Source organism: Anopheles coluzzii, chromosome 3, assembly GCF_943734685.1.
Source record: "Anopheles coluzzii chromosome 3, AcolN3, whole genome shotgun sequence".
In the NCBI taxonomy this organism is placed as follows: domain Eukaryota; kingdom Metazoa; phylum Arthropoda; class Insecta; order Diptera; family Culicidae; genus Anopheles; species Anopheles coluzzii.
The window spans coordinates 68,767,611-68,791,328 of record NC_064671.1 but is presented as its reverse complement, the minus strand read 5'-3'; the positions used below and the strand labels follow the sequence as shown (position 1 = coordinate 68,791,328).

At 48.6% G+C, this 23,718-nt stretch overlaps 1 protein-coding gene across 4 annotated transcripts; it reads right to left on the bottom strand.

Annotated features, from left to right (window-relative positions):
* Positions 1–1,515: 1,515 nt before the first annotated feature.
* Positions 1,516–19,556, bottom strand: LOC120958291 (ras association domain-containing protein 10). 4 transcript variants are annotated; one of them, XM_040380977.2, is made up of 5 exons: positions 19,201–19,556; positions 16,630–17,662; positions 3,887–4,524; positions 2,764–3,080; positions 1,516–2,671 (listed from the first exon to the last, which is right to left on the bottom strand). In XM_040380977.2, the coding sequence occupies exons 3-5, from the start codon at positions 4,418–4,420 to the stop codon at positions 1,621–1,623; spliced, it is 1,902 nt and encodes a 633-aa protein (XP_040236911.2). In that variant the 5' UTR covers positions 4,421–4,524; positions 16,630–17,662; positions 19,201–19,556; the 3' UTR covers positions 1,516–1,620. The 4 variants fall into 4 exon arrangements, with proteins under 4 accessions (XP_040236911.2, XP_040236912.2, XP_040236913.2 ...); XM_040380978.2 differs by having other exon boundaries at positions 17,383–17,662; XM_040380979.2 differs by having other exon boundaries at positions 19,208–19,556.
* Positions 19,557–23,718: the final 4,162 nt, after the last annotated feature.

Below are 23,718 nucleotides of genomic sequence, written 5' to 3'. Positions count from 1 at the left end.
GGATTCTAGCTGAAAGCTTACCCGCTTTACCCACTCTCACTCCGCCTCAACCTTGCTCAAACCAAAAGAATCACATCCCATCACCGCGATTGTCAATGCTAATCACGTACTTTTGCGGCATTTTTCTCAACTTTTATTTCATTTCTTGCGCGAAAAGAATTGTCGAAACATCGCTGAAGCGTCACTCCGCTCCTCCCACACCGGCTATCAACTAGCGTGATGTGTCTTTTATGTCGATTTTTCTGCTGAAGCTGAAGGGATTGCTCCGCCAAGCGCCAATCGTCCGTAGCAACGTCTTCTTCACTCCATTCGTTCGCCCGCTAACGGGGGAAAGAAAGTTTACACCCTCCGTACCCTACCCCACAGCGGCTGAAGGGATTGTGATTACGGCTTCCGGATCAACTGTGCTGCAGCCCTTTTTTCCACTGACAGCACACCTCAACTCATTCGTTTTTAACAATGCGCCGCAACCACACACACACACAGGCAAAAGCTTTTATTTACCGTTTTCTGCGATTTAAACGATTTTTGTGTTTTAAGATTCTGAGCGAGAGCCAGTGCCGCTAAAACTTTTTCCACCGCGTGGTGTGATTTACATCGTAAATGTGTTTCGTTGCTGGATTGCTTCATTTTCAATAGATTTGTGAGCCACAGTGAATGTAAAAGGTTTAAATGGTTCCCCCCTAGGTCTATTGAACCGAAGAAAGTGAGATTTCGGCGACGACAAATTGAAATCACATGTAACGCATTGGCATGTAACGTACCAACAGTAGGCGCCTACATGTATGCAATTGATTAACACGTGCAGGGTTAGTTTCGCGATACGCATGGTTTCTAATGATAAAAATATATCAGAAAATATAGCTTTATTTCATCGTTTTGCACTTCTATCAAACACGCCGATCCGATTGAACCTAACATTTGTATAAATATGGTATTGAACGTGTTTATTTGGTTAAGTTATTCGCTTGCTGCTACCACTCCGATCGCTCCCATCTCTGCTCATCACACTTTCAAAGTGTGTTGGATCGCTCGATGGACGAGATGATTCCCGTGCGTCATTTTTGCTACGTACACCCCGTTAACATCTATTCGTAACTAGTCGCCTACACTCACTACCTGCTCGTAAGTAAACAAACAATACAAACCCAACAAACAAACAAAAATGCTTTGAAATCTTACCATTTGACTAGCCAGCTTAGGGGTCTACTACCGCTGAGCTGGACGGTAGGAGCAAACGACACGGCATTGCGCCATGGAAAATAAACGCAAAGAACGCACAAACTCATTCGTCTAGTTTTCAACAAACAAAATACTGCTAACGCTAAATAATAATAACTCGCTTTGTGCCATAGATGGGAATGGTTTTGGGAATGCAAAAGGTTCCAGGGGAGGGAAACATACAAACGACACAACTTACTATACTATATATACTTTACTAGCATTCTTACTTGGTACGGATTTGTAATTTGCGACTATGATGTGATGTGTTCTAACTCTTTTTTTTTCTTCTTCAGCGTTCTACCAACCTCCAAGGTCCTATCTACAGTGCGATGCCTATTCTTCGGTTTCGTTCGATTTGGTTGCGAAAATTGTGCTGCTTCTCCATTTTCCACCGCCTCACACCAGCGTTCCCATGTTGGCGAAGTCCTCTGTCAGTGCCTTCACCGTGCCCTGACCCTCGACGGAGGAAACGGCCGAATGGAACAGCTGCTTGGGGCACACCTTGTCATCGATGCTGGTGTTACAGTTCGTGCCCAGATTGTTGCTACACTGGATGAACTTGTTGATCTGATGGACGGAAATGGCGTCCGGCGGTACGGCCAGCCCGCTCATACCACCCACCGGAGCCGCCAGGGCTGGGCGCTGGAAGTTCCGGGGCAGTGTGCTGCTCGCTATAACAATCTTGGCCGGTTCTCCCGGTCCAACCGGGATTGGAGCAGGTTTTGAAGGGATCTCCGCTATCGGGTAGAGGGGATAGTTGTGCTGCGGTTTCGTAGGACCGTACGGTACGTACGGTGGATGTGAAGGATGTGCCATTGCGTTCGGATGACCATCAACTTCACTCGGTCCTCGATCAACCCTCATTACGGGGGTGGGTTGCGAGAAGTCCATGATCACTTTGGCATCGGCCGCTTCCTGATGGTTCAGCTCTTCCGCAAGACTTCGGAGCAGTTCGTTCTTCTCCCGAAGCATCGCATCCGACTGACGCAGGCTTTCGTCGATCAGCTGCAGCTCGTGCGTATCCTGATCGATGGAGGTGTTCAGCTTGGCCAGCGCTTCTTCCACCTGGATCTTTGCTTCGTCGGGCGGATCCTCAAGCTGATAGTGACGAACCTTCTGGTACAGCTTCACCGCCGACTCTTCCTCACGCTGGATCTGTTTGTTAAGCGAGACGATCTTTTCGAGCAGTTTGATCTGCTCCCGCACCGACGCTTCCGCGCCGCCCGATGCATTGTTGTCCGAGTCGTGCTCGGGGGCAAAATCCATCTCCGGCGAAGCCGTCGTCGTTGCCTCCGACGTAATACCGCTATCGATCGCATTAGGATCGGTCTCGGTTGCCTCCGTCAACCCCTTCAGGTACGTCTCCAGGAGATAGTTTTTGCCGTGCTCCCGCTCCCGCAGCCGGTGCCGCTCCTCCTCGATCATGTTGATCTGCATCTCGCGATCGCTGCAAAGGAGGAGAAGAAATTATTACTCATAACTCATCCTAATGATCCTGTTATCCCTTTTTTTTCTTCTGCTGAGTCCTCCGCAACTTACCGCAGCTTCGACAGCTGCTGCTGGATGATGTCACCCTGCTCGAGGATCAGCTTCATCAGCCGCTCGATCGACGTTTTGGACGACTTCGGATGGATGGTCTGGCCGTGCGTCATCCAGGCGAAGGTCGACTTCTGGGCCCGGTGCCGCTTGCGACGCACTATTGCACTGTTGATACTGCCCGTAGGACTTCCGCGACCGCTGTCACGATCACGCTCGACCGTGCCGTGCGGTGTGCCGGTGGCCGTCGATGTCGCTGCACCGCTGCTCGCCCCGCTCGCTCCATGGGAACCGTCCACGCGGCGCAGAATAAATTTCACCTGCGGCAATAGGGATTGTGAGGTGGAGAGAGAACGGTGAGTGAACGCATTAGGGTTCCGATTAGCGGTGGTAATGGTGGCTGTGCCATTTTGCCCAGCGTGAAAGGGGTTCCAGCAGCCGCCAGTGCCCTTGAGGTGTTCATCTAATGGAGCAGCTTGTCAATAAAATGGTTAACATTACGGATCGGTTTCTGCCTCTTCGTGGCATTTGAAGCAAAAAACGCTCCACTCCGGCCGTGTCCTCGATGATTATCAATGAGCATTCATGGACTACCATTTATGGCGCATATGACGCGCGAGGCTTTAAGACGCCGAGAGCAGAGAGCTTTAATGGTTTTGTTGGGGGAACAGTTTGCAGTATCTAACAAGCGATCGGTTGTAAGGTTTATGGTAATACTGGGTGGTAAACACGAAGGATAATTAATTGATATGTGCTTTTGATTAACGTTAAGCTCGGCGGTAAAGTCAAGTGTTTTAAAAATGAACATAAATTAGCGATCAGATCATCGTTGGGACTCATAAAATTTAACATCTAAAAGTCTTTTGAAATTCAAAATCTATTTGCTGATTAAAATAGGCGAAAATAAAAGTGAATCTGTGTTGGTGTCATACATAAGCTACGTCATGCTAGCATTCAGACTCTTTGAATCGTCTTTGAGTGCAACAAAATGTAACTATGGACGCAATCCTTCTCCATAAATGACGTACAGGTTTGACCTGATCGTTACGTAATTTATGGATTCCATCGTAACCCTCTAGCGGCACCTATTGATACTGATTTTGACTCCACAGAAAAGGATTCTTACCTCCGGTTGCGCCTTTCCCCATGCCGTCCAGATTTGCCAAATCTTCGTCCCATTGTCCAGGACCTGCTCCACCTGTCGCCAACGCTCGGTAATGCAGTAGTCCTTCACGTCGGGGGACGCTGTCGCCGCGCCAGCGCCCTGCTCCTGCTGTACCAGCACCTCTATCAGATCGCCACAGGTAGTGTCGTCGGACACGCCCGATATCCACCGCTGCTCGCCCTTGATCCACACCGGTATCTCGTCCACCGAGAAGTCGCTCACCGTGCCAGACGAAGATTCGTTGCCCTCGCTGTGCACCGAGCCACTATCATCATCTTCGCTCTCGTTGCGCTCCTCCTCGGCAGCATCCTGTTTCGAACGGCGCGGTAAGCTTGCCGCCTGTCCGATCGGAGACGGTCGGGTGGGCTTATACCCACCGCCGCTGGTCGCCCAGTTCGAGGAGGAAGCGATCGCTGCCGTCGGATGCCGTGCTGCAGCCGTCCCGGTAAGCCCCTTGGGACGGTGGTCCACCACGGCGACGCTGCTACCGTTCATGATTAAGCGATGCACTGCAACGACCACCCGGCGATCAGCATGATCCGCTTGGCCCAACGCACGATCAAATCATCCGTATCCGTCCGTAGGCTCAACACTGGAAGCTGGAATGATGCGAATGAGGCGAGAAAAAAGCAAAGAAAACACGTTAAAGAAGCACTCCCTGCTACAAGCAGTCAAGACAAATTGATCAATTTCTACAACCAGTTGCAGTGGAGGGAAGATTATAGAGCCCGGGCCCGATACCCGAAAGACGATCCTCAATTCTCGATTTGCACAAAACGGTTACTCCGTCTGGTTTAAAGAGGAGGAAACGCAAAAAAAAACACACCCCAAACCTAAACCCCCACAAACCAACAGAACCTAACGTGATGATAATTGGTGGCCTGGTTGGTAGAACGTCCACAACCGAACCTAAGATTATCGTCGGCCGCTTATGCAACAGGTGCACCTTCCGAAAAATGGTCCGCTTTTTTAAGCGGGTCAGCAACACGACCTCCCCTTACTTGTCCGGAGGGTGTCCGGTGCGGCCCAAGCACTCCCGGAGCGAACGTTAAAAAAGTGCATTTGCTTCTGCAATCGATCGCAGGAAATCGATTCTTTCACCTTTTGTGTATGCGGTGGACCATTCTCCTTTTTTTTTGTTGCGCTGCGTTGAAGCCGGCGTTCGAAGCGTTTGCGTCAGCGGAAATTATGTTGCGTGCGTTGATTGTAATTTGCGGACCGTGCGAAGCGGGACGCAATATTATTAACCGCTTCCGAAACGGTGACCCAAAGATAAGGCTTCAAAAACCTCCTGTTGTGGCCTGGAAGCGTAGCGATTAAAAGAAAAAGGTGAGACCTCTGATACAGCTCTATAAGACAGTGTGACAGTGTCGTTTTTCGAGTAGGTTTTTGGAGAGCGTTAGACGTTCACTTTCGGGGCAGACCTTCGTCCAAAATGTCACCCACAGAAAGGCTAGTCACTTAGATTTCGGTAAGATGAGCATTAAGCAATCAAATATCTTCCGAAATAGATGGAGAATTGCGGTGGATTTGGATTTTAGAGCTCTTCCATCAAATCCTCTATCAAACATTCATTTGGCATTTCATGAGTTTTTTTTTTCTCTGAAGACATGCCAAGAATAATGGTACGACCTTGATAGAGTAACAGCTATTAAAGCACAATTAGCATCCATTCTTCGCTCTAATGGAACGAGATGGAATTCTTGTTACATTTCTTAGGCATTAGAATTGCTCAATTGCACTGCAATAACAGCAACGAACGCTCGTAAAGGTCTCCCGAAAGCCACCACAAACCACCACCGGCAGTACACCTGATCCGGTAATTGGAATAATCGTGGCATCATACATCCTGCTGCCACCCGGCATGTACTTCGGCCCTATGTACCGGAGCGCTCATATTCATTTGAATGCCAAACCCTGCCGTTTCAGGACCGTTGGAAATGATCTACATCCGCGAGCGAACACCGCCGACCGCCGAGGACCAGTCGGTCACGACTTCTTCTTTCCCGACCTGGCTGGCAGTGTAGAACCTTAAACGACCGCGGAAAGAATGGATGCAGCTGCTGCTGTTGCTGTTTGAGAAAAGGGAGCAGTTCCCAGGCAGTTTAATTGCTCGTACTTCGGGCTGGTACACACGATGAGTACATGGCCATTGTACAGTTTGACGTGCGGCGGTGCGTGTTCGCGGTGCAAGCAGGTCAGCCGAGCTCCTCAAACACGGGCGGCCCTTCGGTACCGTTTGCTACCGGTGGTGTTGTGTACGTTCAACCCCGAGCCTCGCCTCGGAAGCCCTGGTTGTTGTGAAGTGTCGAGTGTCGAGTGTCTAAGCGTGAGATCTTCCTCTTCGACAAGTCTTCGGCCCGGTCGACACTTGACGCCTACCGACCTCGTTCGAGCTGCGGCCACAATCGATCGTGCTGTGGTGTGAGGAGAGATCTTCAGCCCGAAAAAAGAAAAACACGTCTCCCATACGCACACACACACAATAGACGACGCATCTTGGCATTCGAAAATGCGCCATCCTCTCAAAAGCGAAGGTGTCTTAATTATGTCACGGACAGGGGTGTACCAACGCGAGACAGCGGCCACACGACACACGCCCGATAGCCATATCGCTTAGCGTTCAATTTGAATATATGAATACTAATTATGATTCTACAGGCCCTCTACTCCTCCCATCCAACCCAAGTCACCGAGGGATAGGCGGAGTAGTTCCTTAAGACAACGACCAGTACAACCAGCGCAGAGAGATATGATTTGTGATCTGCTGGTTGAGCTGGTGGGTTGGTTTTTTTGTTCACCACTAACTCCGCTTCGGGCACGGCTCGTGATCTACTCAATCGATCTTGTCCGCGCCTTTTTGCAAAAAAAGCACTCTCTGTCTCTTGGAAACCGCTTCGCCACGGGCCACGTGGCGGAGTCTGGATCGTGAAACACTTGCCATGTGCTCCCTCCCCGTACAAACGACTCCTATTACCACCACCGCAAGCCCGGAGAGTGGGGTAAACCGATCGATCAAACCCGCTCGTATATGGGATTCGTTAGGCACTGGTTAGGCTGGCGTTATTCCACACGACTCGCAAAACACCCAAACGGCCAAAAGGCAAATGTTTGTTGCAAAAATCAAAACGGTGTTACCCAAGAAGACCTTTTGGGGCAAACGCATCGCGAAGCGGATGGGACCCGTCGTGGCGCCACACAAAACCGCCACCGCCGTGGCACACTAAATGATATTTTTGCCGCACCGTTGTGGAAGGAAGGCAAATAATTGGAACCGGAGCCGAGACCATTCAATTACCTTATTACAGGACCCGGTTTTGATGGGACCTCCCCGACCTTTTGAGAAGGCGGACAGGACGGAGGTTTGCTGTTGCAAAGGGTACACTGCGCTCTATTCACTTCGAGGCGAGTCTCAAGAGGAGGGTTTGTTTTCGGCACTGTGAAGCATCATAACTAAAACGCACCGACTCGAGTCGCTCGAGAAGCGGAACGTCAGCAAATCGGAGCCGAAGAACCTTGGCCTATGGAGAGGGCCTGACGGGCCTCTCATATTCACATCACACCTTTCTCGTTAGGCAAACGTGTCGTAAGCTGGCAAATCGTAAGCGTAAGCAGTAAATAAACGACTCAAAACCCGCTACACCATTTCGCAAACATTAATGACTCATATAAAAAAACGACGAAAAAACAGTAACCTTACACAGCCATCACCAAACAGAACGATCGCGTTACATTCTCTCCCCGGTTGCGCTGAGCGAGAACAGAAAAGTAAACGAAAACAAACCATCCATGACCGGGGTATGGAGCATGTTCCTCTTTAGCCAGCTTTAAGCTGCTTGTAGAACAGTGGTTTGCTTCGCCCAAACATTGTTTCACGTTTCACGTTGATCCATGGGTGACAGTAAATAAGCGAACCAGCTCGAGGAACTCACCGTGAACGACGTTCGTGGAGAATGTTTTTTTTTTGCTTTTACTCCCCTGTGCTGCAGTACAGTAGCATGAGAAATTCACACTGAACTCATCGGCCGAAAAATCGTGATGTGATTTCATTATTCAAACCCACACATGCTCCCGCCAACTCCTTCGCGGGAAGGCACTGCAACGCTCTCACAAGAATGTCGCGACTTCGTACCGACTGACTGGGAGCTTCACTGAATGGGTTTGCAACGCGATGCGTCTGCCATTGCTTTTGCGTTTTGGCGCGAGGGCAAACACAAACCAAGCCGTTGCCAAGGTTCATATTTTCGCTGCTCCAAAGCGCGCGAGCTACTTCCCAGCTTTCCAGGCAGCGGCACGCGAATGCAGAACCATCGCTGTTGGAGCTTGATAAGTATGCGCACGCCGTTACCGATCAAAAGCAAATTGATTGATTGTCATCACGTCCCCGTGCACGAATGCCCCGTGCACACAACCGTTCGTCCCACCGGGAGGTTCTTCTGTGTGCAATGGAAGGCGTTCTAAAACGGAGAGCTCTGTGAAGCATCGGTTATGCTGGATTTTGTTTTAAAAGCAAACAACCAGTGCCTCACTGCATCGAAACGAACATGTGGAAGGTTTGCAACACCTTCCCGTCGGTGTAGGCATTCCGGTGGCATTCAATCCTGGGGCCTGAAGTGAATAAACGACGGTCGCTGGTAAGTCGTTGCAAGGTTTCACACAGCAACAGCGCATTCATATCGCATATTGTCTCCGGCCTGCCGCCAGGAAGTAACAGCCGTTTAGCAATATCCTCTACGCTCTGCAGACTTCCTGTCGTTTTGTACGATGAAATGGAAAGGAAGCAGAGTTGTGTATAACTTCCGAATCTTGGTTAACAGATTGTAACTTTTGGAATTGCAGCTCAACGGCTGTTCATGATGTATTCTCTTCAATGTCTTTGGTGTCATGTTAGCTTTCATGTACCCTTGTCCAAGCGCAAATATGATTGAAAACTTATACCTCTCGGTGCAACTGATCTTCAAAGAATACCTATAAAAGCTTCCAATTTTTTACCATTGTTTAGTCAAAACCGATGTGAGATTCGATATCCCACTTACTCGCATTACAACCTTCAAGCAACCCTAAGTATATTAAATCGTCGGCAAGCAACGAATAAGCAAAAAATCTCCAAAATTCTAACTACCCCTCCCAATGTTTCTTCACACTTTCAGTACTCAAACACACCGACACACATGTGTAGTGGCAGTTTTTCGAGGCTTGTTCCCCTTGGCATCTTGATTTTTGGTTCGAGAGTGCTCGTGTATCCTTCAGCCCGTGCCTGTGCCTCTTTCTACAATCACCTACCTACAAAGCCTGAGCAGAGGAGACACAGGTGGTCCTTGAAATTTGAATACACGTCCCTCCAACTTCCACCGCACCGTGAAATCCACCGTGATTTTGACAGCTTCAAGCACAGAGATTATGGCACCTCCGCGAACCCCCGACTCCAAAATGGATTGACACTTCATTTCGGCATTTGGAAGCATTCGGCAGCCTGATGACCTTACAAAACCAGCGCCAACCAGAAGCGAAGGAGGGCTGCTATTGAAATTTGGGCAATGGCGCTTAGGGAAATCGAACACATCGATGGAATCATTTCATATATCCTGTTGAGTTGTATGTGTGCGTGTGTGTGTGTGAGTGTGTGTATGTGCTTATTTTTGTAAGCAATTTAAAGTCTGCTCCAAAAACACCTCAAGGACACGCACTCAATGCTGAATGGGAATGTAATGAGCGTTGAGTGCGATTAGTGCAAAATTGCTGCCTCATTGAATGTCTTGCGAAGGCTTACCAACATACACACAGAAACACAATCTATCCGGTGGCAATGCTTTAACCGGCTATCTGCTAATACAAGCTAATGCTGCTAAACGGTTGATAACTTCGAGCCGATCTAAACGCACCGCTAATCACCGCCACTCGTGCGCGTTCGTTTGCAAGTCGACTGTCGGCCCGACAGTGCTGCGTAATCCCTTTTGCTCAGCTGGATTGCGTGATGTTTTCAGAGATCTTTTTCTTTCCCTCTTTATCGATTCCACTCTGTCGTCCATCCTGTCTACATCTTGCTCCACACCACACGCTAATAGATTTTTGCTAACCGATTTGGCCGATACGCGTTCCACGCGAGAGAACGCTCTGAGCTGGCCGCACGCCGTACCGCTTCGCTACACCTGACAGACTTTCGGCTGCTGGCAAAAGGGATAGAACACAACCATAGCCTTCGAATCGGCACGGATATTGCAAAACGCGACCGTGGACAAACAAGAAAACAATCATCAATCCGCCGTACTTACGCTGGGTAAATATAGAAACAAAACGATTGAAGCGATGGCAGGTGCCCGAGGTTAAGCATCGGTGCATTAATTTCAATAATTTCCCAAAAAAAAAAAAAACAACTGTAAGACAACAAGGCAAAGTGAGAAGGGGTTATTGAAAAACAACAAATTTCGAGTAAGCAGCTGAATTAATTACTTCAAAATCTCCTGCTAGAGCGGTTTCTTCGTACGTTGACAAACGGGCAGTGGTTTTAATGTGCAAAACAGCTCCTCCAAAAAGGCGGAGAGAGAGAGTCTCTGAGTGGAAGTTAAACAAATCTACACAACGAATATACATGATGTCCAAACAGTGTTGAGTCTGTGCGTTGCGCCTGACGGATCACGAGCATTCAAACGGTGAAAGACTCTGCTGTTCAATGCCCTCCCGAAAGCTTCCTCGAGCCACTTCTGCGGGATGATAGCGGGAACAGCTCAGCAGGACGGGCAGCAAAGCCTGGACCTGTTAATTTCGTTCCAGATTGGAACAGTCATCAGAGCGTTACTAATGAAACAAAAAAATCTCTAACGTGTGCTCTAGTAATCGCATGGCTCTTCGTTTCTTCGGTTGGAGGTTTTCGGGTTTGCGCAAGCAACGACTAATCCTGCTTAGAAGAACGGCTACTTCGCCGTGGTTTGTGCACAACACAACATTCATATCGTACGCGTGTGTCTCGAGCCCGCTCAAGCCTGCCTCAAACACTGCTGCTACATACATATTCATACGCCGAGGCAGATGTTATCATACGGCGACCCCGAACAGGGCAACCCGAGCGATATTAGCGCTAGACATTGCCAGCTGTTGTGCTGTCTTCACACATTTCGTCGATTATTTATTCATCGATTCTAATTAGGTTTGCTGGACGATATTCGACCAGTTGTGTTTCGGCAAGAATAGCTAATTTTAAAAAGTTTGTATACATTTGTAATCGCTCACACTGGCAGGTTCCATAAAGCATTTCGCCCAAGAAAGCGAACGCCCTCATTGCGAAACTCTTGTTTTTTGCGGCCACACTGGCCACAGACACACAATAACGCCATGGTAGCAGAAGTAGTGGCACAAGTTTATGCTTTTATTTTCTGCTCACTGATCACGCACCACCGTAAACTGCCGGGGATCGCGCTGTTTCACTGATTTAATATTTTTCAACCGTAGGTATCTCGGACCCGTCCCGTACGTGAGCAGATCGCTATCTGCAGGGCCGTAACGATCCGCAAGTGTGGCCGGTAGCCACGTAGACGTTCACCCTTAACCGTCGGTTGTCTTGGCGAGCAAGCCTAAAACCTAATAAAGTCACCCAAGGGGGGAAACTCTCTTCCAACGCGAGAGCCTACGTTGCTCAATCTACGCCGTTGCGCTTCGCTGAAGGGGAAAGAAACAAAGGCTTTCCGTGAACTACCGGTACATTGGTTTGCCGCAACTGCAAAGCGCCGGGCGCACCCACCAGGTGAAAGAGGGAGCCCCGGTTTTGTTGTAGTAAAACCGGCTACACCGGCCACACGGGGGTCACAAGTTCGTTCGTTTCGGTGTAATTGCTACGACGTCGTTCGCTATGACAAGTGTGCTTGTTCGGAACTTGTCTGGTTTGGAATATTTGTCCCAGTTTGCTATTAAAAGCAAAAAAATGCCGAACAATCAAGACAGTGAAGTAGCCGACGAAGCTCATTAGCCTGTAACCCTAACCTGTCTCGAGGACACCGATATAGACAGAGAAAGAGCGAGCAAGGTGTGGTATGTCTAACGGACCTCTAATTGCCTTGTTTGAGAGGGTCTTGGCTATCATCACGATAAAAGAGTCAAGGCTACACTGCCATGGCAACATATCAGCAGGGTTACACTGCTTCATAACTCATGCCTGATATGTCAATCGGTAGCAATTAGGCAATATATCCGGGTGAGTGCGAGTGCCGTTTATCCTCAAACCAGTCGTTTGTGGAGTTGAGAAAGCGTCTCCTAGATGAAAAACAACTCATGTACGCAAACAGGTAAATAAACTATAGCATTATCTAACGCACTCGATTCCAGCTCGAACTCGAGTCTCCTTGGCTGTCTCGCACGCGTATAATTAATTCATTTAGAGCAATAAAACATTGAATTAGCCTGCAATTATCCTGCCGCCCGCCCATGCCCCATCTGTGCCCTTCGATGTAAATGCTCAGTGTCGCGATCTCAGTGGCTCGAGTTCGATTAAAAATGGGTGCCGCATAATGTCAACCGCAACCGCAGCACAACGCTTCAAGATGCCAACGCGTACGGCCATACGCTGCTGCATTAATCAGGCGAACAGCGTGTCCCCGCCATACCAAAGGACAAAGCACCAAGCAACTGGCGTTGCAGTTTGCACTTTCATAAATCACAATTATTAATCCTCGGCGGGGTTCGTCGCTACCCGTGCGACCCAGCGTGCGAAGGCGTCAGCCCGTACGCGTGAGCCGCCTAGACAATAGAACGCCCAAATTCCACGAAACTTCGCAACCGCCATCAGATGGTGCTGATTGGCGTGTATGTTTGTGTGTGTGTGTGTGTGTAAATTTGAAAAATGGCGCCTCAAACTATCAAACATGGGAGCAGAGGCGTATCGAACCATTTTCGAATGGTTCGATATTGTTTGGGTTTTTAGTTTGCTTTTTTATATTGTTTTTTTCTTCGACGGATATCCGCCTTCCAAACTATCTATTCTGGCACTATTGTGTGTGTCTGTGTGTGGTGGAGCTTTATCAGCACTTATTATTCGAGCGGAAATTCTGGAGCTAGCTAACGGGAAAATGGTGAAGAATGGTTACCCTTCCCGCCAGCAGAGAAATGATATGCAGAACCGTACTGTTCCAGCAGAAAGAACGCGCTCACGGTTTGGTGGCTCACGGGTGTGTGGTGAACACAAGGCAGCCGAGCAGAACGGAGAAACGAACTATTGTACTGTCTTGTTTTCCTTCTTGCCAGGCTTAACAACTGAGTGGAAAGAGGGCTGGTGACTCAAGCAATCAAGAGCTGATTAAAAACAAAAGGGGAATGACTTGCAGCAAAAGGTTTCGGGTTTTATGGTGACAAGTGGAATTAACCTTGCTTTGCATAATATTGCCAAATAAACTGACTCTAAACGAGCGTATTTCAGGAGTAATTTAAGCGATCGTGAACTCATAGCGGAGCTCTCATTGAGGCACACCTCAGTAATCTTTCCTTCGACTCTTACATAGATCATCACGCAACCTTCTCCCAAGCGATCGTTAAACGCTCAGCTCAAAAGTTACCTTAATAGGCACACGGTATCGATAGCTGTCGATACCTTTCCAAACACGATTACTTCACCAGCACAAAAACAGAAAACAAACTCTCCAAAAGAAGCGGTTATCGAAATTTATCGACCGAAAAGTCGTACGGTGATGATAGTAATGGTTTGCCGTTTGACCTCTACCAGTCTACCGAAGGCGCTTCACCAAAGGGAAAACACTTTTACACACTGACACGGGGGCCCATCAGAAGTGCAACAAAGTAAAAGAAAACGAAACACGCGAAACAGACCAAACAACAGCAAAAAAAACAACACAACAACGTGTGCCGTATGGTGGAACTAGGCCATATCATAATGGTGGTAATGAAATCGTAATTTAGACAAACCGTTTTTTTCTCGGTCTGCATTTTCGCCCGCGAGTGTCTTTCTGCATTCAGAAATACCACCGTTTCCTTTCCTTTTGCCAAAAAATCCTCTCGAGGTGTGTGAGCGGAGCGTTTTCTTTTTAAATTTCGGTTTTCCCTCCCGCAAGCAAGCGTACGCGTGTGGCCATCCGTGCAATGATGGTTCATTCCGTATCACGCATCCGCCCCAAAACCCAAAACCTTTCACGACAGAGCGAGAGAGAGTAAGAGAGAGAGAAATAAAAAGATATGATGAGGAAGGGAGGTATGAATCATGCCCCATCCGCTTGTTTCCGTGCGCGGAGAGGGTCAAAGAAAGTTGAACATGCAAAGTATGGCTCTTTTTTTCCTCCCTTGCTGTTGTTTCGCGCTATAGATCATCATCCACACGCTGGACACACGCAGACACGCAGCCAGAGGGAGGAGAAAGAAATTTGCTGTGCAAAAGTTTAAAAAAAAAACCCGGACACAACATAACCCGGGCATCAATCTTCATCTTGTGCTTACGAGGTCACAAGGCCACGGAATCACGTTTATCACTCGCACAGGACTTCAGTACCGTTTTTTGTGTATGTGTGTCTGTGTAGATCTTTGCAAACGGCTCATTTTCTGTCCAAGTCCCTCCAGGGGAGAGAGAGAGAGTGCAGCGTTGGCGGCTTTTTTGCAACAAAAAAAGGGAAATGAAGTTCTTTGCGATAAACGGTGAAAACAGTAGGTAGAACGATGGAGAAAGGAGTAGACTGGGGGTAAGGGGGGGAGGGAGAAGCGGTATGAAAAATGGCTCCATAATCATTAAACACCTGCACGGGGGCACCAGGCGGTACCGAGTGGCCCTATCATCAGGCACGCCGAGAACGAGATCACGCCACCGCGATCGATTGGCACTGGCGGAAACGATCCCTTTTTCACCCGAGCCCAAAGCCAAGCCCATTATTTGCATGCATTAAACCACACGGACACAGCGGCGTGTCCCCTCCCGTGTCAGCGGCTTCCGTGCTGCCGCTTGATCGAAATCGAACGATCGAGTCTGAACGAAAGATTGCAATCGCGGTGTCGAAAGCGACGAACCCCCGAGTTAGTGTGTAGCAAGCATCCCACGATTAGTAGCATGCTTTGACAATCTCGATCCACGAAACACGGAGCGCGTAATCGCATCCGATTGATCATCGCACCCTCCTATGCGCGTTCTATCTCCCTCGGCCAGAGCCCCGCGCGTCATCCGCAAGGTATCAATTATGTTTGCACCTGTTTGTCGCACGCTCGTCTTTGCACTTTGCGTGTGCGTATAACACATTCACACTTCTTGCCAAGCACGGGTTTTCCTTGCGGCCAAACCAAATGCTCTCTCGGTTGCGCTCGCTCTCTCTCCCTCTCTGTGGGGCAATATTTCATACTGGAATCGAACCACTGCCCGCGAGCGTCGTTGTACTACGAAACACACATGTGGTTGCCCCCTTTTTTTTGCTTTCCTTGTCGTCTTCTGCTTGCTGCCACTAAACCTCGGCTTAGGGCGCAGCGGTAACACAGTGTGTCAAAGCCTTCTGGCGCGAACACGTGTGTGTGTGTGTGTGTGTGTTTTCCCTTTCCCTTTCGGTGGTTTGCCAGCGGGCGGTGGAAGAGTGTGTTACGCTAGATCCCGCCACCTGGGTGCGCCGCGTACGAGACCCCTGCTTTGCGCAATCGTTCGCATCCAATTCCTTCGGGCTTGCGCTTGCGTATTCGTATTCGCGCTGGTCGCAAACCCGATTTATGGGCTCAATTTTTTTGTTTGTCGTTTCAGTTTGTGTTGTTTTCATGTATGTTGGACATGTTGGTTGATAGTTGTTTTTTGTCTCCAGCTTGTCACTAGACCTTAGTACACACATCATCATGTGTGTTTATGTGCTTTTTTATTTATTTATTCATTGCAATATTGGTGCAGGGGATTTGTGGCGTACACTTCGATGAGAACGCGTGACACTCTTTGCCTAGGAAATGGTTCTAATAAAATTGAAGCATATAGATTATTTTTTCTGAAATTTGGTATGCTTCGTCAATGCTATTTTGACGCAAATCAGAGCAGATTTAAAACAAAAATGTCTAATAAATAGAGAAACACGATATTCGATGTCTCCAGCAAAGCCCTGTACAATGGTCCCCATGGCAAGGGAATGCCAACTCCCCCCACTCTCCTCCGCTCCCGGTCAGTATTGCCGATATCGATTTGTGTTTTACCACATTCCTGCCTCCTTTTACGCATCAACACAAGTTCAGTTTCAGTTTCATTCAGACCGCTGTCCTTCGAACCGGTCGCGGGATTATTACGAATTCGTAATTCCCGGGCTAGGCTCTGCTTCTTTGCTACTTCTTTGTACGCACACGCCTAATGGAGTGGCCAGTTTTCCACCGCGAGCGCGCGCGCGTGCACCGGTTTTCACCACATTTCTACTTTCCACCCATTCCCAACCCACAGTTCCACCGACCGTGGTACACGCATAAATATCAGAATCAATTAACTAAAGAGCGATCGATTCGATGCGAGTTTCAACTGTGTGCACGATCGAATTCATAAACACAGACACGTTCACAGACACAGCACATTGGCGAAACGAAATGCATTGTGAACCATTTTAAATACTCAAAAAAGCATAACGAGTGGCTAGCAAAGCTGAATGAACAAAAAAAAGTCCATGACTTCATTTTGGGCGGTGTGAAAGTTGACTAATTTTTTGTTTCAGCTTTTCCAGATTTTGTTTTGCTTCTTCTTCATCGTCCGGTTAAGATTTCTGTGTGGTGTTTACCTTTGTTAGTTTTGCTTTTTTTTCGGTCTCTTTCTCTCGCCGGCTAGACTTTTTGCTCCTTTCCTTCTCGGCTCGACAGCCACTGCCAGGGGATGGTTAATTTATGAGCAGCTTCTACCGCACCGGTACGCTAATGATGATGCGCGAGCGCGCGCGAGGAAGTGTGAAGGTTTGGATCACTTTCCGAGAAACGGCAGCCGGACAAAACAGCATCCAACAGCGCACCGACCAACATCAAAAAAAGGCTTAAACTCTCCAAATTATGTCTTCGATCGCATACAGCATCGGAATTGGACACACTCAGGCACCGAACAAAAAAAAACGCGAAGCCTCACTCACTCGGTACACTTTCACATACGAAGGCACTGGCTTAATCCCATCGGTTATGTTTGCGGAACCTCTTAAACCAAGAAAACAACAACAGCACACGCGTTAAAACACACCGACACGGAGCATCACCGTACCAAAACTGTGCGCGCGATGATTGATGACGTCGAGGTCGCAGAATCGAAGCACCAAACACGAAGCGGTGGCCGAGGTGGCAATAATGATGATGAGGCGAAATTTTTTAATTACTTAATTCCCATAAGTCACGGAAGTGTCCGTTCAGAATGAGGCGATACGGTGCGAAGGCGACCCTCGCCCCAACAACTACACGTCACACAACAACAACCGGTCGGTGCGTATAAATTAAAGCACCCGCACACTTTGTGTTTTTTGCTTCTTCACGTTATTGCTGCTGCTGGCACTTACACTCGTCTGCGTAAATTTCTCGTTAAGCACGAACAGTGCGTGCCTCGCTCTTGGGAGGCATTGAAGTTACTTGTAATAGTGAAGAAAAAATTACACCGCTGATGAGGATGATGATGATATCACTAGACAAGGCTTGAACGAGGAAAGTATGAGCTTTCCTCCACCCTTTCGCTGTGTTTTATTGCACTCTTCAAATACACTGTTACAGCACACTGACCACAACACTTTGCCGTTGTAGGTTCGTCGCTTGGGACGTACTTTACAAATCACTTGACGCACGCTGCAGAAGAAACACACACACACATACATAAGCACAAGCAGAGAGAAGGTATAAGAGAAAGAAGCACTAATTTTTATTATTTTTAGCTTTTACCCGCACCGTAAGAAGGAAAAGCTTTCGTGTTCTGCTTCATCACACTGATTGCATTTTCCCTTTTTCCTAAATTCCATTTTATACAGCTTCGTGACACAGTTTTTTTTTCTTCGCCCTTCACAGCACAGCACCGTCCAGCAAAAGGTGAGCAGATTCCCTACGGGTGGACAACTACAAAGCTCTTGTTTTTTTCCCGCACTCCCAACATTCAATGGGCAATTACGTTCGGTGTGACTGCAAGCGATCTATTTATTTTTCATCACTTTCCACACATTTCCCGATAGCATCATAAATTCATACCTCAGCTGGCGGGCTGCTTTTACCTTCGAGGGAGTTCCCAAATGTATTTTAACCGCTGTCTTCTGTTCCGGCCAAGCTCGCAGTGCGGAAAAGGGGTTAAATTACCCGTCCAATGACACTGGGCCATTCTCTAATGGACGTCTTCCGTCAAAGGGCGATTGTTTTCACGTCAACAGCGTGCGCGCACAGGTAGATCCGATCTACGCGAACATAGTGCCAACACTTCCGACAGGCCAAACGGGGATCGCTTCCGACACGCGCACGCCATTCACCTACGCAACCGAGCACCGAGGTGGCGTAAAAGGTTGGGCACGGACCCACAAATGGCGTCGCCTTCGATGGAGGTGCCGGAGACGATCGTCGTTTTCACACCGTTAAATTTGAATAATACCCTCCCTCGATTGCGCGGCACCGAAACTTGAGAGAGACTGAAACTAGAAACGGCCCACTATGGCCATTCCAACAAAACCAAAAAAAACATAAGATGCTCAAGCAAGCACAAAAACGCCAAACAGGAATGAAAGACAGAGAAGAAAACAATAACAGACTGAGCAAACAAGATCTTGAACGGATCGACGGGACGGGAGATCTTCTTGCTAGGTTGAAAAAATTCGTTCGCTCCCCTCGACGGGCGAAATTTGTTCCGTATTTTTCATGGACGCATTAGAAGCTCGTCTAAGCCAAACTCGTACGTACAATAAACCACTCGCGACTGAATGCCAGAACGATCGTTTGGCTTAAACGCTTCTGCTGTTGTCGTTCTTTTCTTCCTTCAAAACACTCGGCTCGGCTCAGTTTTCAGTTTCCTTCCCTGCTTGCGCGGTTTCCAAATACTTCCAAACGCCTTACGCCTTACAAAGTCACTTTCAACGAACTTCACCTTCGCTCACACCAGTGCCCGCAACGCCTCGTGACGCGTCGTGGAATTGTTCACCGTTCCCTTCGACAAACAGCCCAAGCCCGATGAATCACACTCGAGTACGGCGAGCTCTTCAAAGCCCAAATGGTTACAAATTCTTGCTGACTCTGCCACGGCGCGCTGCCCGTTCGTTGAAACAGGTGTTCTTCACGGGTAATGGGGTTTAGAAACAACGCACAGGACAACAACACAAAAGGCACACACACACACAAACAGGAAAACATACAACAAACCAATAGCCAAACGGCATCACAAATAAACGACTGCACTGTACCACGACGGAACGTAAGAATACAACGCACGACAAAGCGACGAACCCAGCGTCCGATGCGCACCAGCGTAAACCCTTCATTGATCGTACGCGCGTTGGCGCGGTTTCGACGGACTCCAGTGCGCCAGCTGTGAGCTACCTGGCACTCACTCTCACGAAACTCGAACCTGGAAGCTCAGCCCGCTCAACCGTGTCTGTCTGCGCTCTCTGCTGCTGCGGTGGCCCGCGTTAAAGAACTGTGCTCTTGACCGTGTGCGCCTGCATTTGTGGGATAATTTATGCCGTAGCCGTATCTCAACACTCTCGCAACGCCTTTACCGGGGAGCCCTTTTTAAGCCGTCTCCAGCAGCATGGCAATGGCGTAGGGGGAAAAGGGTGCAAAGAAACTAAACAAAAAAAAATACGTTAGACATTAGATTGCATATTAACATTTGCTCGTGGTAGATAAGTATTGTAACGCAACCGAAAGGGGCTTTTAAATGCTTGACCGCATTCGACCGTAGGGGGGGATAAGAAACGTTAAGATCGACGCTGTATGAGCGTTCGCTTCTTACGATTAATCAAAGATAAGATAGCCCAGCTGCATTCGGCGTGCTTTAAGTACACGCTTTTTGTCTCTCTATGAAGGGATTTTTGCATTTATGCAATGGTCATATTAAGCTTAACTTACTCGCTGTACTAATAAAAGCGTATCCCTTGAATCACGCTCAAGTGAAAGCATCTAATTCGCTCCCTTTCAACTCGACTATCCCTTAATCAATCAATCATCTTTGCTTCTTTCTGCGATGACGCCGAAGTGACGAAAAGCGAACGATGCGCATCACCGGCCCCAAAAACGGCCTCGCATCGATCGGCGTTAATCAATCCAGCGCAACGAGCTGCGGCCGGGTGTCAACGCAAGCTGCGAGTTTCTGCAAAACCCCAATCAACCTGTGCCTCAAAGAAAGGGGGGAAAGGGAAAGATGGTTTAATCGAACCAAAACAAAACAGAAAGCAAAAAAGCAAAAGAATCAACTCAATCCATCGCGTGCATCGAAATTCCATTAGTGTCGCCAAATCAGGGTCGCATCGGTTTCGGGCTGAATTGGGTGGCGTGAACGAAAGTGTGCCTGCGATGATGATGCTGCCCATTCCCTTCTTTTTGGGGAGCACCGTGCACACTGAAATTGAGTTCGGAGGAAATAAAACGCGACAAATCTAATTTACCGACGCCTCATCTTCGATTGGGTCACGCTCCGGATGGACGGCCAACCTGAACTGCTCGAAGTGGTTTTTCGGGACCAGGCACCAGACTTTCGAGTGCCGGCGCTGAGCCTGTGCACAGTAAGCGGATGCAGCGCGTGAGGGTGGTCGAGAAAAATCGGGCCACCACCATCATCACCGCAACAAACTAGCAGCCATTGCCAACGACGCATGCGTGTGTGTGTGTGTGTGTGTGTGTGTGTGTGCAAACATTGCCCAGACACAACAGTTTGCAATCGCCACAACACAATGTGCGAACATCGATCGCACTTCGAGAAGCGGACTCGGAAACCGTTTGAAACTGTCCCGCTCACAATCAAACGACTTTGTGAGCGGGGTAAGCGACGAACCTTGCAGTTGCACCGATCATACAGCGGGCCCAGTCTGTGGAGTGGGATCACTGTGAAGTGGGTCCTCTGTGGACGAGTGGGAGTGGCTCAGGGGGAGGAAGGGGCGCCGTTTCGACCGTAAACTCTCACTCCAACAGCACCCATCCCGGGCCGGACCGCATAGTACCGTATAGCCCCGTTTTGCGCGCACACGTTTCGATCGATCACCTTCCCTCTGGGTTCTGCGCCATCGCATCCACTCGAAAACGCAGCGTTGAACTATAAAGCACGTTATTATTGTTATTACTTTCCAGGCATCACTACCCAGGGGTCTGGTTAAAACAACGTTAACCGGGCACCGTCCACCCCTCCCACTTTGGAACCTGCTTTACTGCTTCACGGCACCAGCAGCAGCTGCTGCAGCTTCACTTTTGGGGCCATCCTCCGGCCAAGTGGTGGCCGAGGTGCAGCACCGACTAATAAGACAACTTGCCTCTCCCGCCCACCCCTGCCTGCTCCAGACGACCCCAGCGATCCTTATTTTCTTTACGGGCGATGTTCGGGGGGAGCCACTGCTCGACGAAATGAATGAATTACGGACAAAGTGCCGCTTATTTCTCCTTTCTTGGCACTCTGCACTGGTGCACTGGCAGGGAAATGTGAGAATAATACAGTAAGCAGAACGGTGCTATAGACTGTGGGGGCCGGTGGCGCTGATTGAAAAGGCGCACCAAATGCGAACCGACACCGCGTGATCGACCGGTGATAGACTGTACGCGTGCGCGCAAGTGCTGCATGCCAGCATCACACCTCGGCGGGCTGGAGGCGATGCACCCGACGATTGGCTTCATTTCATTAGCACAGCGATATGGTGGCTTTGGTTCCGTTCGGTGGCAATACACAATGCAACGGGTGTATTTTTCTATCACTGTGGCCATTAAAGTCACAACTCGGGTCGGTAAAAGTGTAAAAATGAACGCTTTCTTAAGCGCAAGTTTTGGTCCTTCGAACCGGATTTATTTAATTTCGCTGACTGAAAAGCAACAAATCATAGAAAAAGCAAAATTCTTTTTCGAAGAACTACCATATCCGCTAAATTGCATACATTTCTAAAACTATGAGTAAAAAATAATAAATACAATTTACCCTCTAAAAGCTTAAACAAAAGGCTCCTTCGCTTTAAATATTAAAATAAAATTGGCATTTGAAGGCAATTAGCCGCTTTCGCTCATTTCTCATTCCGGGCAGCTCGGTAAAACTCTTACCGCCATAATTTATACTTTATCGCCACTTCCTGCATTCCAACCGCTAGCGTCAGGTGAACCGTTTGCTCCTTCCCTTTAAAAACACGCTCGATTTACCCTTATCGATCGTACCCGAAAGCTACCCCAGGTTACAGAACGCAACACCACACCGCACCCTTCACCCGGTCATCCCTCAACCGGTCGGAAACAATGTCAGATAACATTCAACTCGAGCTCCGAACGCCGAAGGGAACATTTAAAGCTAAACGTACACACCGTTCGGTAGAAGAATGAACCACATTAGGCTACCCATTTGCCGGCGCGGACTCATCGTGGCGCGAGAACTAGTCCAAAAACCCATTCGTTTGTTGCGTTTGTGTTGTGGGGTCCTCCCTTTCTTGCTTGCGTCGCCCTTTTTAACCAGTGCCTGTTTCTCCCTTCCCGGCACAGCCACTCATAAACACGTCCGCTACACATTATGGTCACCCACGACGCAACGACCGACCGGCCGGTGGCTAGACCGGTGCATTTTAACGCTGCACCATGTGTGTTTGACCAGCACACTGTTGACCTTTCTCGCTACCCGTTCGGGCTCATAGGTTTTGTTTTCTTTCCCCTATACTTTTTGTTTGGTTTGTCCCCGATCCTGTTCCCGTCCACAGGTTTTCTGTCACATTGCAGACGTATGGGTCCGCTTTCCGGAACCAGGTCTCGCTGCATGTGCGTCGAGTCCAGCTCACTCTCCCACACTGTGCTGATGCGCACTTCCGGTTCCCAGGGTCAATGCGTTGGAAGCACTGTTGGCCGGGTGATAAACTACCCTTGAAAGCCAGGAGACTGCTTTGCTGCCTATATAAGGCCAATTACTCTTCTGCATCGACGAGACGCTCCCATCGATCGACGCAGTCGGGACAAAGTTGCGCATTGCACATACACATTGACAACAATTATGAGGATCACTGCAAAGTGCATACCACACCGCATTATATTACCGGTCCCCGAAGCGAATAGGCATCCCAGCTCCCATCGAATAGGCGTCCCAACTTCAACAAGCAATATTCTATGAGTCGCTTGGTGGAGAGAACTGGAACTTCCACAAGATTACCATTTACAAACGACTCCGTGCAGAATGCTGCTCGTTCCATTCCAGCCTTTTTCCCTATTTGTTTGCCCGGCCGTACCCGAACAGAATTGAGAACGAAATAATTAGCAGACCCCAGAGTGCCGGCACTATCTGTTTTGCGAGTTGATTGACTGGTTTTCTGGTGATGAGGAATCCTTTATGCTTGCCTCCACCCGGTGCTTATCCCCGGTGCTAAGTGCTTTTGCTTGCGTGTCAGTTTATTTTTACCTTTTGCAACCCAAAATTTCATTAGCAAAAGGGGTGACTTATGGCAAAAAAAACGACAAAAGAGATCCTATGTAAAATAAAAAGGAAAAGAATCTGGATACAGCAACAAAAAACAACCTTAAAAAAGACAGTTTTATGAATATCACATCACACAAACAAGAATGTGCGCACACACGAAACACGCGCAGCGGGTTCGTCACTTGCCTGCGACATGAAATCTTTTGAAAGTGAAATAAAAGGCCCCACAATTTGATGGAAGCTGCAAGCGCGTGATGGGTTCGGCTGTATTTATGACTTTTTACACGCT